General features: G+C 39.2%; 1 protein-coding gene across 5 annotated transcripts in view; it reads right to left on the reverse strand.

Annotated features, from left to right (window-relative positions):
- rnf220b (ring finger protein 220b) overlaps positions 1–15575 on the reverse strand; it is a 36296-nt gene that overhangs the window by 5959 nt on the left and 14762 nt on the right. For 4 of the 5 annotated variants that reach the window (XM_008407975.3, XM_008407973.3, XM_008407974.3 and 1 more), the window contains 5 exons: positions 5982–6108; positions 4986–5028; positions 4268–4360; positions 3053–3095; positions 2662–2751 (listed from right to left, as the gene is read on the reverse strand). In XM_008407975.3, coding sequence (XP_008406197.2) covers positions 2662–2751; positions 3053–3095; positions 4268–4360; positions 4986–5028; positions 5982–6108 — 396 coding nt within the window. The remainder of the gene's footprint in view (positions 1–2661; positions 2752–3052; positions 3096–4267; positions 4361–4985; positions 5029–5981; positions 6109–15575) is intronic. The other variant, XM_008407976.3, reaches the window with a different exon arrangement.

Raw genomic sequence — 15575 nt, forward strand, 5'->3', positions numbered from 1 at the left:
AAGCTGCGCCTGGCCTCATCTCTGCATCAGGCCTGAGACGATGTCTGCTTATAAAGGATTCCACAAACAAAAGCGATATTTTACCAAAACATTTATGGAGGTTACTCTGTCACTGAATCCAATTTCAGAACCTTTCCGCTCGTTTCTGGCACTTAACCTCATGTTTCTCAGTGTGAGGGCGTCCCAGTTGTTTCTGTGGAGTTGAATGAGGTCTAATTGAAATGACCTTATTGAGTGTTTCAGGAGCACACTTGCTAATGTAAATATTTAAACACATTTTGATGGCACTGGAAGCACTCTAATGTCTAGTTTTAGTGTTTAGATATGTGTAGTGCGGCTGATAATGTATTTTAATTAATATGGAAAATAGCAAATATAAAATATTTATCAATTTGAAAGATTTAACCATCAAAACAACCACTAGAAGTTTAGTTTTATTTGTAAATGATGGTGCTTTTTTGTGTGATTTTCAGTTTTGCACAATGAGCAAAAATAAATAAATAAAGTTTTAATTTCTCTATTAGTGAAGTAATTCTCTGTTTGAAAGACAGCAAGGGAAAAACTAGATTGTTTTTTGTAATAGTCATGAATATTTTTAAATTGGAAGATTAGAATATAAAATATGACATTTTGATTACATACATTATCATAAAATACTGTATGTAAAGATTGTTTAAATCTTTGAAAATCTAAATATACTGTATTTCAACACGCTTCAACACGTGTGTTTCTTTTAAAGTATGAATATATCACTGTTCTTCCTCTGTAGAAGCATAAAATTACTGACATCTGTTCAGATGACCCCCTCAGTAGCCATAAAATCAGGACTGCTCCCCTATTTGTAAAGGCAGAGATGCAAACATGTTTGACTCAAAGACTTTGACTCCTTCCTGTAGTCCGACAAATTTATATTCTCCATTAATTCTCATTTTGATTTTAAACTTGCAAATTAAAAATGGATGTTAGGAATAGTTAATCAATTGTGTTCCCACTTCACCTTCTTCAGTCCAGCTCTTACACCACAGTCTGATTTAGAGGTAGAAGCCACTTCATCTCAGTGGGATCTGTCCAGTCTGAGAGCCACTGAAGGGGGACAAAAGCATCAGATTCTGCCTCTGCTTTTCAATTATTAAAACTTTGGAACGTTTCCTGTTGCTGGAATATATAAAAACAGAATCCAAGTGACTGTGTTCTGCTTATAAATCCTTGAAATGGACTCAGCTTGTTGTTTTCATCAGGCGATCAAATTCAGGACCTCCCTGAGTATTTAGTCTTATGTGGTCTTATGGGTGGTGCTGGGAGAGGGTTAGCTTTATTTTTCTCACAAGTTTCTCCCTCATTTTATGACATAAAATGGCACCCATGCTGACACACACAAACCACAGGCATTTAAGTTGGGTATGTTTACTTAGCAGAAATCATCAGTTTTCTGAGCTTCTTGAAGAGTGTCCCATTCCTCCGTGATGAGGGAGATGAAACCTCCAGGACTCAGCTTCAGTTGATCACAGCATCACTTGATAGCACCGAAATCACTTTATTATTAGTCACTACTGATGTGACTACGTGCTGATAATTTAATTTTGCAAGCAGGCCACTTTTTTAAATGCAAAGTCAGAAAGATGTGTGTTGATCTGCATAAATTAGGAATTGGCTTAATCAACAGTCAAAGCAACCATTAAAAAGCTTTAAACAACTTTAACTGTAAAATAAATAAATAAATAAATAATTAAAATAAAAAGTAAGCTGATATTTCTTTTGCGCACAGTAAGAGAATGGTGAGGGAGGAAAAACAAAATCTCCAAAACTGACTGTGAGAGAACGGAAGCATCGTTTCAGATTCATTTTTAAAGCATCCCTGAGCAAAACCAACCATTTGTAAGAGTTGTATAAGGATCACAAGCAAGAAAAATCCCACCAGCAGCTACTTATCCTCCCCCAGCTTCAGTCTGTAGATCATCGCAGCAGAGATTAATGCAGCAGCTCTTTATTCATGACATTTACAGCTGCAAGTCCATAAAAGCCGCTGTCATTTCAGGGGACACTTAACATCAGCTGAAGGTGTTTTTAATGATCTGGGATCCCGTCGTTGATTATTACTGAGCAATAAAGCCCTGGTTTTATATCTCAGGTAGAGTTCACTCTTTAAAAAAGTTACCTTTGATCGCTGTGTGTTTATAAAGGCTCCATTAAATTTTGTAAGCTGATCAGCTGTAAACCTAATACTAAGGGTGCTAGAAAAGTTGTTCTGGTATTTAAAATTAAAGTAAAATTATACAGAAAATAAAAAAATAAAAAAAAACATGCCGACTTTGTGTGGATCTTTTACAGGAGATATAGGTAAACTGAGTGGTCACTAAACTTATATGAACAACAATTGATCTATGATTTCACGGGGAAAATATTTTAAATATTTACACATTAAATCAGGTTGAAGAATATCGTCCAATATTGTTTTCTCTTAAAATTCTTACTAGCTAAAATCATTATCCAATCTGTCCATATTTACCAGCCAGTCATCTTTGGAAACATTTAGCAACATAATTTGATGGAACACGGTATTCGGCCTGTGCAAAAACATACTTCATGTCACATCCAGGACTCCACATGCAGACGCGAGGGTCGGGGAGGGAGAAAGAAAAAGTGCTTCTCTGTGTTTCTTACCAGCTTGTGTGCAGTCTAGGTGGGCTCCTGCGCTGTGTGGGCGCAGTGGGGCGGATTTGACGTAGCACCTGCACCAGCAGAGGTCGTCGACTGTTAACATATCAAGAGGTCAAAGTTGGAAAGGTTAATAGCTCCTCTGCTCGTGTGGGCGCTAGGCCAGCGGAGATTGTGTGGGAAAAAAGGGGAGATATCTGCACGGGGAGTGAGGGAGGGCTTTAAAAAACTAACACATGACTGAGCGACCGTGTGTGAATAAAGGCAACTCTGATTACTTAAGTCTTTAAATTAGAAGCTACTTAATGCGGCAGACTTTAAACACTGGACTATGTTGGACACAAAGTGACCCTGCAGAGCAGAGAAGCAACATTTAGACCACTTTGCATCAACTTACCATTTAGTCTTGTGTGTCTGTTGGCTCGCACTCTGAGAAACGTCTGCAGCAAACAAGATAAAGTGATTAAGGTCATCACAACAACTTTAACAACTTTATTTTATTTATTTATTTGCAATAAATATGAGAATGTAGAGTTTAGTGTTTGCAGAATATTAAAAACATAGAAAGATTTGCACATAGAACTCTAAAGATAGGGTTGATCAAATATTAGCTTTGCAAATATTGATATGAATTGAGTCACTATCATCCTGGTACATTTATTTGAAATGTTGTATTTTAATCACAGTCATTTAATTGCTCCTATATCTTAAAGTGTGAGTCGCATCATGAAGAGATTGTTTTGTTTGATTAATTTTCCAAAGCATTTTTAAAGCACCAGGCTGAGAAAGTAAGTAAGAGCTCAGCTGTTGATGATGATAAAATCTTAATCTTTTTGAACATTTAACAGCAGAGAAATAAAAAAAACATATATATATATAAGAAGAAAATAAAATGGGAACAGTAATCAAAGATAAAACCTAAATATTCAGGTTAGTGGGGAAAAGTCAAAATTTCAATACATTTTTGGTTCATGTCTCTAATGTGAGGCTTCCAGGACATTTTATAGTTGAAAATTTATTTGATCTATTATTTTTTGTTTTCCATATTTATTTATTTTACTTACGTTTATTGACAATTCAAGTCAAACCACTGTTTCAATTGATTAATTTATGATGTCATTTTCTAAAAGCAGCTATAAAGTCTCTCCAAAGCAAAATATGTTGGTATCATCTGAAAGTATTTTTAATTGCTTTGAGACTTTGCAAATGTCATTTATCCACAGTGTGAACAGTTTTGGATTGTAGAAATTGCTCTGCAGGGAGTTCTTAAATTAAAATGAGTCAGAAATGTACAGAAGTTCTCAGCAGTGCCAAAATGCTTGTGTGAAGCGCAAAACTCTATTTAACTTTAAAACAATTTAAACATTTAATTTGACCCTTACTCTGTACAATTCAACAGGCAAACAAAGAATAATGGAAAAAAAGTTAAAAATAAAATAAAGCTGTGGCAAATGACTGAAAATTTCGGGAAAGAACTAAATAATAAAATATACAACAAATTTCCATCGTCAGAGAAAATGGTCCTGAAAATATTTTCACATCTACAGGAAGCCAATAAATAAAACAAATCCTAACCACTTGACATGCATTGCGTTACTTTTCCAAATGGTACCTGGTATCGGTCTGAGTGCGGTTCCTCAGATGGCCGAGACGGTGAAGTGGGAGAGCCTCCTTCACGCTTGATGTGCAGAGAAAGTGTCAGAGACTGAAATATGAGAGAAGAAATGAAATAAAGCTTCAAGCGGAATGAGAGAGAACTTTTGCAACAAGCTGCTGTCACGCTTATAATAGCATATTTCAAAACATGCCTTTGTGTTAATACTAAGGTGAAGAAATTAAGCTGAATTTGTTACACATCACATGAGTACATTTTATGTCGTTTATGACACGTCTTTTTTTTTTTTTCCCCCATACTGATCGCCTGACCAGCTGGGGCTGAAAGTTTAATTCTCTATCCTCAGTCAATGCCCCAGGTGGTCAAATAATGTTTATCTGAAATCTGAAACCAAATGCAATGTCTTGTCAAGCCAGTCATTTTCAGAATTTGACATGCAAAGCTTTAAGAATATCTGTGCAACATTTTAGTGACGCTGCAGAACATTTGTGGTAAATATTGCATCTCTGAGTTGCGACGCTCGTGCCGCAGAATTTTTCAACACATCAAAAACACATCTGTGGTAAGATGGTTTAGCTGGGGTCAAAATACAATGGCAGCTGGAAGTTGGAGTACTATTAAGTTAAAGCTGCATATCTTCGTGCCGCATTGAGACAAATACACAACAGTGTGACGAGTTGGTTAGGTTTAATGAAGGGATCACATATCTACTGACCTTCGATGTTCTTATGAGTTGGTCGTGCTGCAGTGCAGCGGGGCTAAAGGAGACACAAAAAAAATAAAAGCTTTTATTTTGCCACACAAATAGAAAGACGTCTGTTATGTGCACAGCTTCTAATAAAGTACACAAAGACCACAGGGACTATTTTATCACCAGTACTTTTACAAACTCGTGCATATACATTTGTGTTCAGGTCTGTGTAAGAACTCATTTCAATCCTTCACACTTCACGTCTACCAACACAGATACTGTATGCCCTACTCTCATACACTGTTGCTCTTTTTCTGTCTCACACACACACACATATGCACACATGCAGAGATCCGGAGTGTCCCTGTGGGCAAAGTTCAATTTGAAACCATTACTGTCCATGGAGCGGTCGTTAAGCAGATTTGGAGCGTAATGTCTTTATTGGAGGAATCATTCTTCTGGTTTAAGCAGCAGGTAATGCATGCGTCTAAATTTGAATTTTACACAGCAAGAGCCTCTGTGCGTGTGTATGCGTGTGTGTGTGTTACTGAGTGTGTATAGGCTCAAATCAGCCATTAGAAGGACATTATCATTATAGCCCGTTGTACGAGTTGTCGCCCAGAGGCCCAGGGGGGCTGTGATATGAAATATGTGAGGAACAATGAGGCGGCTTGTAAACACTACACACAGGTGACAAAGAAGATGAGAGATACCAGCGGGGCAGAATAAAGGAGGAGAGGCCTCTAGATACAAAACGTGTCAACATGAGTTATCTCATGGGAGCCGAACAGAGCGGAGACACAGTGATGCAAAACAGACAGAAAAACCATAAACTGATAAATAGACAAAGTGAAAGCTTGGAGGGAAAAGTAGAAGAGTCAGGAGGAGGAGGTACAGATGTGATCCGCAGGAAGGTCAGATGACAAAGTCTTTCATTTTAGTATTCAAGAAAATAATGACTTTAAGTTTATTATAAGACTGCGTTACAGTTTGTTTGTAGTTTAATTAAAATAAAAGTACCTGATCTGTAGCTGGGCGAGTTTGGATAACTCCTGCTCCATGTGATCCTGCAGCTCTCCTGGTCGCAGCACGGCCTGGCAGATTGGACACACCGGGGCCTGGGTGTCGTACAGACCCTTCAACTTACCTGAGGGAAGACAAAGCAGAGACGTTTACCTTCAGGAATAAACGATTTAGTATTGCAAAACTATTTCTTAATTTTCCTTCCACTTATTGAGTTTACATGATAAAAAAATGGCTGTGGAGTGACATTAGTGGAAATGTTTTTGTTTTGTGATTACAATTGTTCAGGATTTCCTTGTCTTTTATTATGAAACTTTGAATAAGTAAGATGTTCTAGAAATCATGACGTATTTATGAAATATTTAATGTTTGAACATTTGTTTTTGTTTCATAAGATCTTGATAGTGTGATTTAGAAAGACAATACAAAATGGTTTAAAATTGGCCTACATTTTAAACCAATGCTCAATCAAATGTGTTTCAATTATGGTTTTCGTTAAAAAATGGATTATGTCCACTGCAACATTTATCTGAAATTTAAGTGAAAAATATTGTTTCAAAAAATATCAGTGGTTTTATATATACATTTATTGGCAAAGTTTAGTGTAAAAATATTTAATTTAATGAAATCGAATTGGATGTTGGGCTGCACAGTGGAGCAGTTGGTACAGCTGTTGCCTTGCAGCAAGAAGATTCTGGGTTTGATTCCCGGCCTGGGGTCTTTCTGCATGGAGTTTGCATGTTCTCCTTGTGCATGCGTGGGTTTTCTCCAGGTACTCCGGTTTCCTCCCACAGTCCAAAAACACGACTGTTAGGTTAATTTGTCTGTCTAAATTGTCCCTAGGTGTGAGTGTGTGTGCATGGTTGTTTGTCCTGTGTTTCTGTGTTGCCCTGCAACAGACTGGCGGCCTGTCCAGGGTGACCCTGCCTCTCGCCCGGAACGTTAGCTGGAGATGGGCACCAGCAACCCTCTAAAACCCCACTGAGGGACAAGGGTGTCAAGAAAATGGATGGATGAACTGGATGTTTTCTAGTTTCTCATCATATTAGAGTTTTGGTAATTTCATATTCAAACAAATGGAAAACATGGGATGAAGATTTTACTCAGTTTATTTTTAACCGCTTCAAAAACCAAAATAAATAAAAATTACAAATTGAATATCTTAATCTGAAAACAGAGTCATCAGCAACCCTCCCGACCCCACTAAGGGACAAGGGTGTATAGAAAATGGATGGATGGATGAAAACAGAGTCAAAGAAATTATTCTTGCAGGATGTAGCTCCTTTTGAAAGTATTAATGCCTGCAGAGCTTTTCGCATTTAACCACCACAACTTTTAATGTAAAGAAAATGCAAAAATTAGTATTATGATTATGCATTGCGTCATCGTGCAACCAGAAACATCTGCTGATTTTTATTAGGATTTCATGTGATCAACACAAATGGTTACATAATTGATAAGTAAAAGGAAAATAATCTGATGTTAATTCTTGCATAAAAATTTAAAAAACTCCAAAAGTGCGCTGTGGATCTTTAAACTCAGACCCTTTACTCTGATTCCTCTAAATAAAATTCAGTGCAAAACCATCCCAGCAATGAAAGTTGTACTTGCAACGTGACAAAGCATGAAAAAGTTCAAGGAGTATCAATATGTTTACAAGCCTCTGTAAATGAGGAAGAAATATTTAACCAATATGGATGTACATTTCACTAAATTTCTTTAGCGTCTACTGTTATTTGCTCAGTTAACACCTTTGGTAGCTGAAGCCAGAGCAGAGTGTGCTTAGCAGACCTTTAGTCAGTTTAAATGAAGGTAAAATCAAGCTGAACAGACACAAACACACTGCCGCGGCCCCCTGCTGTCAGCATGTTGACATTATAGGCTGTCAGTAGGAACATTACCCAGGAGGGCCGCTCGGCCCATTGGGCCCTACTGATGGATTACTGCCATAAGCAGGCAGCCAGGAGCCTCAAGAGCTCTACTATATCAAGATTTTACCTAGTAGATGAGGTGATTTACTCCTGAAAGCCATCAATCATCAGGAGAGAGCCAGTAGGCATGATGCACCTAATTTCCTATCTTCACAAGTTATGAAAAAGTGACAGATTTATTTAGGCAATCAAAGTTGAACTCCTTGATTCAGATCAGTGAAATAACTTAGCATCCAAACACCGGAAGAAAATATAAAAACAGTTTAACCTGCCTCCACCTCAAACAGACCAGCGAAACTCCAGACTATCGGTTGTAAAGACTGACATGAGTTGAGCTATGAGGCCCCATAATGAGGAGCCAAATGGGAGCAAATGGCCTGTAAATAAAACATGGGATGGAAAATAGAAATTGGAGTCAGGTGTCCTTGAGAGTGTGACATGTTTTCTGCCCATCACCACCACCCTGTCTCCCGATCCTCCCTCGCCTTTTTTGCATCCCCTCCTGGAAGCCCAAATGACTTTTCCCGACACGCATTGAACGTTCCCGGGCTTTCTGCGCTCCGCCGCCCGGAACACGCAGGCATCAGTAAACAATGAAATCTGTGTGGTGAAATTGAATTTATAACCACATTACCTGCACAGATAACGTCTCTAAATGGCGCCGCGATAAGAGCAATGGGATTTGATTTTGAGGTGTTTTATTGGTGCCCTTTTTGGATAAGCCTCCCCCTCTTTTTCTCTGTTTACAGCCTTCCCCCCCCCTGCACCATCCATCCGTCACCTCTGGTCCTCACAGACATCCGCTTTAATGGTGTGGGGGGCCAGAGTGTTTGTGGTTTGGATGCAGAGATGAATGTGTGTGTACATACTTTCCCTACTAGACGCTTGTAAGCACTAGTTGTTGGTTCATGAGTACCTTTTCACGCGTCTCCACCCCTTCGCTGCCCTCAGCCCTTGCCCACATAAAACCTGTCAGTATTAGTCAACCTCAGCCCCTCTTCAGCCTGGGGGGTCTGAGACACACAACAGGGGCTGTAAAACCTGCCTGCGGGGCTTGTTAACCGTTCCCTCACTACGGCAACTGGCTCGGATGGATTGGCCCGCTCGCTCTGGGATGTGCTGAGTTTGACTGGCCCATCTCCAAATGGATTCACTGTCTCCATGTCTGATTCACTTTTTTCTCTCTTTGTGTCTCGCCAGTTCAAGACCTTGTTTCCTGGCTGTCTAGGATTTTTGTCCAGTTGCCGTTTTCTCCCACAGCCCTCTTGGGAGAAGGCCTTTTCTCTGCTTCTATGAAGGTTTTGCACCAGCATTGTAAAATATTTTGACGGGAGTTCTCTGATTTGAGTTACTCTATCGTCCGCTAGTTGACAAATACAGATAAGAAGAAATACGTTCACATCATTGATACAGATGTGCAGAAATTCTAAAAATAAGGTAATCTTTATTGTAGATAAATAAACAGTAACAAATAAACCAGACTTTAACTTTATTTAGGTGGTCAAAGATCCAATTGAAGAAATAATTGTAATCTTTCCATTTTTTTGAAACTTCAGATGACAAAACCACTGGTAACCCTGGAGTTGATACTTTATACAATCCTCTTTTGCAAATAGGGAAGCAACTTTTCTTCTTTTATGATATTTCATGAAGGTTAAAGACAGAAAATAGAACATTTCCCCTATTTTCTTAAACTCTCGTGTCTATGATGCATGATTTGATCAGATTTTGGTTTGGGCAACAAGATGGCTATAAAAAAAAGGAAGTTATCCTACTGAAAGACTAAATGATGAGCAATGAATAGCTTAAGGGGAGCGGACGACTGATTATTATTATTTTTTAATTATCTTATTTCTGCAGCCTTTAAAACAGAAATAGACAGATACCCCACCATACTAAACAGTAGGCCTGGAAAACATTTCCAAATCACGTCTGTTAAGAAGAGGTGCGTGCATTCTGTAATTCATAGAGTAAAATTCAGTGTTCTGCTGCATTAGAACCAAAACCTTCTTTTATTTATTTATTCCTCATATTGAAGACCGATTGATCCTTTGAACATTGATTCTCTGGTTTTAAATGTATATGTTACAGACTAGTTACAGCAACAATTAGCAAACACCTGGTGGAAATGAGGATCTGCTTCTCAGTCCAATGAACCTAAAGAGGATTGTAAATGGCTTAATGGAGGAGTCTTTTGTGATGACGTGCTGTCAGAAAGAACAGGAGTGTCTTAAAGAGAAAGAGGCTAATTTCAATGTGTCGATTGATATATACAGCATTTTTATAGAAACTAAAGGTGACAGTTACTTTATTTTGCTATTAAATAACTATGTGCCTGAAAAACACATAATACTGCTCTTTTAACTAAAAATACTTTATAAAATATTTCACTTTTAGATTATGCAGCTGCAATACAGGATTATTTTAAGGCTTTTAAACAGTTTAACAACAGTGCCAATATTATTTGCTCAATAGTAAAATATACAGCCTACTAATTAAACACATAGAGCTCAATTCACTACATACAGCTTTAATTCACTGTGAGTATAAATTCCTTTGGGCACAACACGGGTATGTCGTTGGATCATCCGAGTTATCCAGAGCATCATGAGATTACAAAGTTTATCTGGTGGAACGAAAAGACCTGGTGTCCTCTTCTTTTTCCCCTCGTGTGATTGATGGTCAGGACCTGATTTCTCTTGTTCTGCATCCACCCTAGAACAGACAGACGAGAATCCTGCTGACAAATCCTCTGAGCATCGAGTCCCCCCGAGGCCATGGGTAATGGCCGATGCCAGCACCCATATGACGGCTGCCAGTTCTGCTGATGCAGATGGAGCGGAGATGCCTAACATGACCTTTAGTGAATGCCACATCACATCAGGCCTGGATGTCACCCACTGACATTATGCCGGGGCATGAAAAGGCTGTTCTGGAGGGGGAGACGTGGTGACGAACATACCCCGGGTGACAAACCTGTGGACGTGGTGTAACTCTGATTGACATGAGCAGGATGGGGCAGCTTTGAATGGCAGGGGACACAAGAAAGCGTGAAGAGAAAGCTCTGGATTTTCATTTTTTAAGCATAGGGTAGGTCTGGTCTGGGGTTTTTTTCGTTGTTCACTGGCAATAAAGTCCCGAGACAATTCACTCCAAATGGCATCATTATTCCAATCATCAAACAATTCTCTAAGCACATCAGAAATCCCTCTATAAACCCATAACAAGCAAAGACTCTATATAAGCAGTAGGCGTGCAAGGATTGGTAGGGGGGGAGTAAAGTTAACGCTTGGCGGCCAACGCTGCAGTGGTGGGTAGGGTAGGCAGGTCCTTGGCACACTTTCAGAGGATATGGAGGGCTATAAAATCCTCTGGCTCCTGCCACACCTGTACTCCACCCTACACAGCGGCCTGCTTCCTATTTAAAAGCATCACATGCAGGATATTAGTCAGGGGTTTTAGCCGGCTGTGAGGTAGAGCGAACCTCTGAAGCAGAGGCGGAGGGGGGGAGCAGGGGAAAGTATGCAGGCCGCCGTTTGTTTTTTATTGGGGAAATAATGGCCTATTGAGAGGTTGGGTATTTAATGAGCAACATAATAGGCCCTGTAGTAACACATCTGCTATGAGCAGAGTCATTTCCGCAGCTTTCAAAGGCTGCAGCTCCAGCCTTTGAAACAGCAAGTCCAGTTGCTTTTGACTTAGTCCTCCTACATATCTGCTTTTTATCATTTGAAGAATTGCTACACCGGTAATGCATAAAAGGACAAATGTGCTGCTGGGCACCGTGTTCAATCCTAACAACATTCTCTCCTCTCCTGGCTTGACCCCAAATCTCTCACTGTCCATTGTAATTCTGCCATTCCTCATAACACCCCAACTACTCCAATCAATTGTGTTTAATGTATTAAAGACACTCACCGCAACCTTTAGCTCCTGCACAAATCAATGCCTCGTTAGACCACTAATGATCGTTCATTGACTAATAAGATCTGTATCAACCTCTTGTGGAACATTGATTGGCCTTTGGCCTTTGTAGTGCCTGGTGCTTATGAGGACAGCGGGAGCCGTCACTTCTGAGTCGGGGGAGTCAGATGATGAAAAAGCTTCGGGTGGGAATGGATGGGAAGCCTAAACTCCAAATAGACTCATTCTGAAGCACCTCAGGCCAAAGCCCTTTTCTTCTGGCCCAACAGATCAATGGACATAACCTCTCTGGCCACAGGTCAATCAGCACACAAGCTCAACATTTCTCTCTCTTTCATTCTCCTTCTTTCTCTCTCTCATCTTCTCCATTTATTACAACAATTGCTCCATCTAGCCGGGCGTGGCTCCGCATATATGTGTCCTATCATCTCGGTGACTCAGAGTTGACTGGGAACCTGTGCGACTGTCTCTGTGACCGTGTTTCCCTTCTCGTAGCCCTGAGGGCAAAGATCGAACCCTGCCTCTGCTCCGTTCCAAACAATCAATCTTGTCCTCATTGAGATGCATGGCTCAATGATCTCTTCTAGTGACTTCCACACAGGAGGGAGGGAGTGAAATCCAGGGGAAATTTAAGGCTGTTCTTGTCTATTTGTTGCAGTATGAAGCTACTTACAGCAGCCTTCCAAAAGTATTCAAGCCCACGAACATTTTTATATTTAGTCACAAACACAAAATTCCAGAAATATTATTGGGATGTGTGGGACAGACCAACATATATTAGGACATAGTAGTGATGATATAAAAAAAGAAAATGAATAGGGCTGATCTGGGTGTAATGTAATGTCACTGTTAATACAGTCATTCTGTGAAGACCTAAATATATTGGGCAATCCTGGGATTCAACCAATTTTTGAAAGAAAGCCATAAAGAAGTCAAGTTTGCTTAACTTAAGTTTCTCTGCTTCTGATAGAAGCTGAAACCCAACTCAGAGAAAAGTCCATCTTTTTCCAGTCAAGGACCCTGGCCTCAGACTGAGAAGAGCTGACTCTCAGTCCAGCCTCTTTACATTCACCTGATGGATGTACAGATGGATGGATGTTGTTTTCATAGAGGAAGAATTAAGCTCTATTTAATTTATAAATAGGATAGACAGAAACAGGTCTCCCTCCTTCCTCCTCTGTTTTTTTTTTTGTTTCTAGGTTTGATAGAGTGATGGGGGCAGATCCATTTTCAAGAGCTCTTTTTCAATCCTGTCAAAGACGTGAATCTTTACAAAAGTTAGTTTTATGATTTATGAGTTTCACTGTGTTTCAAAATTATATTTAGCGAAACTTCAAGCTAAAATAAATACATGGTCAAATATGGGGGAACTTTATGCATTAGATTTTTTCTTATAATTACAGACCGCAATATGGACTGTAATATTCTTTTTACTGTTTTTGTTTTTTTTTCCAGTATAATCCTAACCTTTCATCATACATTTCACTATAGTTACCTAAGGAATTACCCAATGTGTACAAACATACTGTGAGCTGCACTCCTTGACACATAATGATGCTGTCACTCCTCTTTAGAGTACAGCAAAGGTCCTACCAATACCTGCAACCTGCAGGAAAACTCGCTGTCAGTTCTGATATCCCTGTGCGTCATTTTACAGACAGAGAAGAACTCCAACTTTAACGTGACACACTGAATCTATGCAACTCGATGTAACAACATAAAGAAAAGCGTTTCATCAAGATGTTTCATAAGGTTCAAAGAAAACAAAGCCACTGAAGTGATCCTTGTTTTGGTCAAGTTCCTTTTTGATTTGTGGAAAGAATGATCTTGGCCGTTCAAAGGTTAAGTGTAACCGCTCGGTCGCTAACTCAATTGCAGCTCAGCGTGTCACAGCACTGGGTTGACTGCAGCTCGACATTCCCTCTGGGTCCTTTCAGAAATCACACAGAGACAACCAGAAGGCGACTCAGGAACAGTCTGGACTGCTTATGAAGATGGTTTCACTTTAATATCACACTTTGTATGTTTAGAAGCTCCATGTCCAGATTTAGGCCACAAAGCTACGAAGGAAAAAGCAGAAAAAAATCATGGTTTTGATTGAGTCAGGACTTGTGATCAAAATGACATCATTTAGCCTCCATTGTAGGCTTTTAGTCTTCTCAAGCTTTGGTCCTGGCAACAATATGGAGGGTTACAGCATCCTAGGCAAAGGGATCTGACATAACTTGAGTGCCTTGTAAAAGTCTTTGTACCTTTTAAACTATTTCACATTTTGTCACATTGCAAACAAAATACTATGTTTTTTATTGGAATTTTATGTTAGACCAACATAATGCAGCGCATAGTTACAAAGTGGAAGGAATATGCTATTTCTAAAATGTGAAATCCCAAAAAAGTGCTGTGTTCATTTGCAACCAGCCCTTTTTACGATGATATCCTAAATTAAATCCAGTGCAACCACGTGTCTTCAGCAGTCACCAAAGCTGCTCTGTGAAGACCTCAGAGTTTTACTGGAGAATATTGGTGGACAGACAGCATCTTGAAAGACAATCCTGTTAAATAAAATTCATTAAGGTTTCTGGTTTGAATACTTGAGCAAAGTAATTTAACTTCTTATTCTTGTTTTCTCCTCCCTGTTTCAGCTCTGAGCTCACATCCTGTGCATCAAAATACCGCCCGGAGACTGCTGTCCATCAGAATCAACAATGTCACACAGGCTCACAAAGTCAAGGACAACAATGTGTTGACCTGTCATTCATCCTGATGGCATCAACCTGCACTGAAATAATATACAGAGGTCTGTCGTTCTCTGTTGGGTACTCAGGCCGTCCACGTCTTTTTCTATTTTTTAGATTTGTTTCTATAATGTTTAGATTTCATATGTTAACTGAGTTTCATATAGATATCAAACAGATAAAAAAAACTAAATAATAATGATATAAAAACAGATTGACATCCAAGTACAGATCATGATTGCCTTACCTAAGACTTGTTTACATTAGTTCTCTCTGTTTCTGTTTCTCCTTCGTGCTTATTATTCCCACTTCTCCTCATCACATTTCTCTTTTTTTTTCCCAGTTTTCTCTGTCTGTCAATTAGTGGTTAATACAAACTAAATCAGGCTATCACTGTTGCTCAGACAAACAGGTTCAAGAGTTTACCTCTGCCAAGACTAATTGATACAGAAGAATTTACCATTTCTATTTAGTAAATCAGATTTTAGAGGAAGGAATTCAACCTAGAGCACCTTCCATACCGCTCCATTAACTTGAAATGGACACAGACTGAAACCACCAAATAATATTTTACTCTGAAGACACCCACCTGCAGTGCATTTTTACAGCAGACAGTGAGATTAAACCACATTATTGCTCCTGCTATCAAGTAGGTGAGGCATGCTCTGAAAAGTAAGACAGGTTTTCCAGATGATTTTGTACAGCTGTTGTAGAAGATTAAAGTGGGTAGTTAAAAAATTGCACTTGTAGAAACTGCTCCCAGTGCATTTCCTATTGCATTCCTATCATTTCCTGACTTCAATAGGTAAATACAGTAGGTGTTTACCTGCAGGGATGCACAGGAGAAGATGATGTACAGTAGGACATGAATAACATACGAATTACACAAAGAATTTTTTTTTTCTTTGCTACAACGGCTACAAATAGTTCATTTTAGCAAAGATCCAGTGTTCTGACAAAAAATGAAATCCTGAGGGCAGTAAAAACAGAATTCCTCCTCT

This window comes from Poecilia reticulata, chromosome 4 (assembly GCF_904066995.2).
Source record: "Poecilia reticulata chromosome 4, P_reticulata-male-v2, whole genome shotgun sequence".
Taxonomy (NCBI): domain Eukaryota; kingdom Metazoa; phylum Chordata; class Actinopteri; order Cyprinodontiformes; family Poeciliidae; genus Poecilia; species Poecilia reticulata.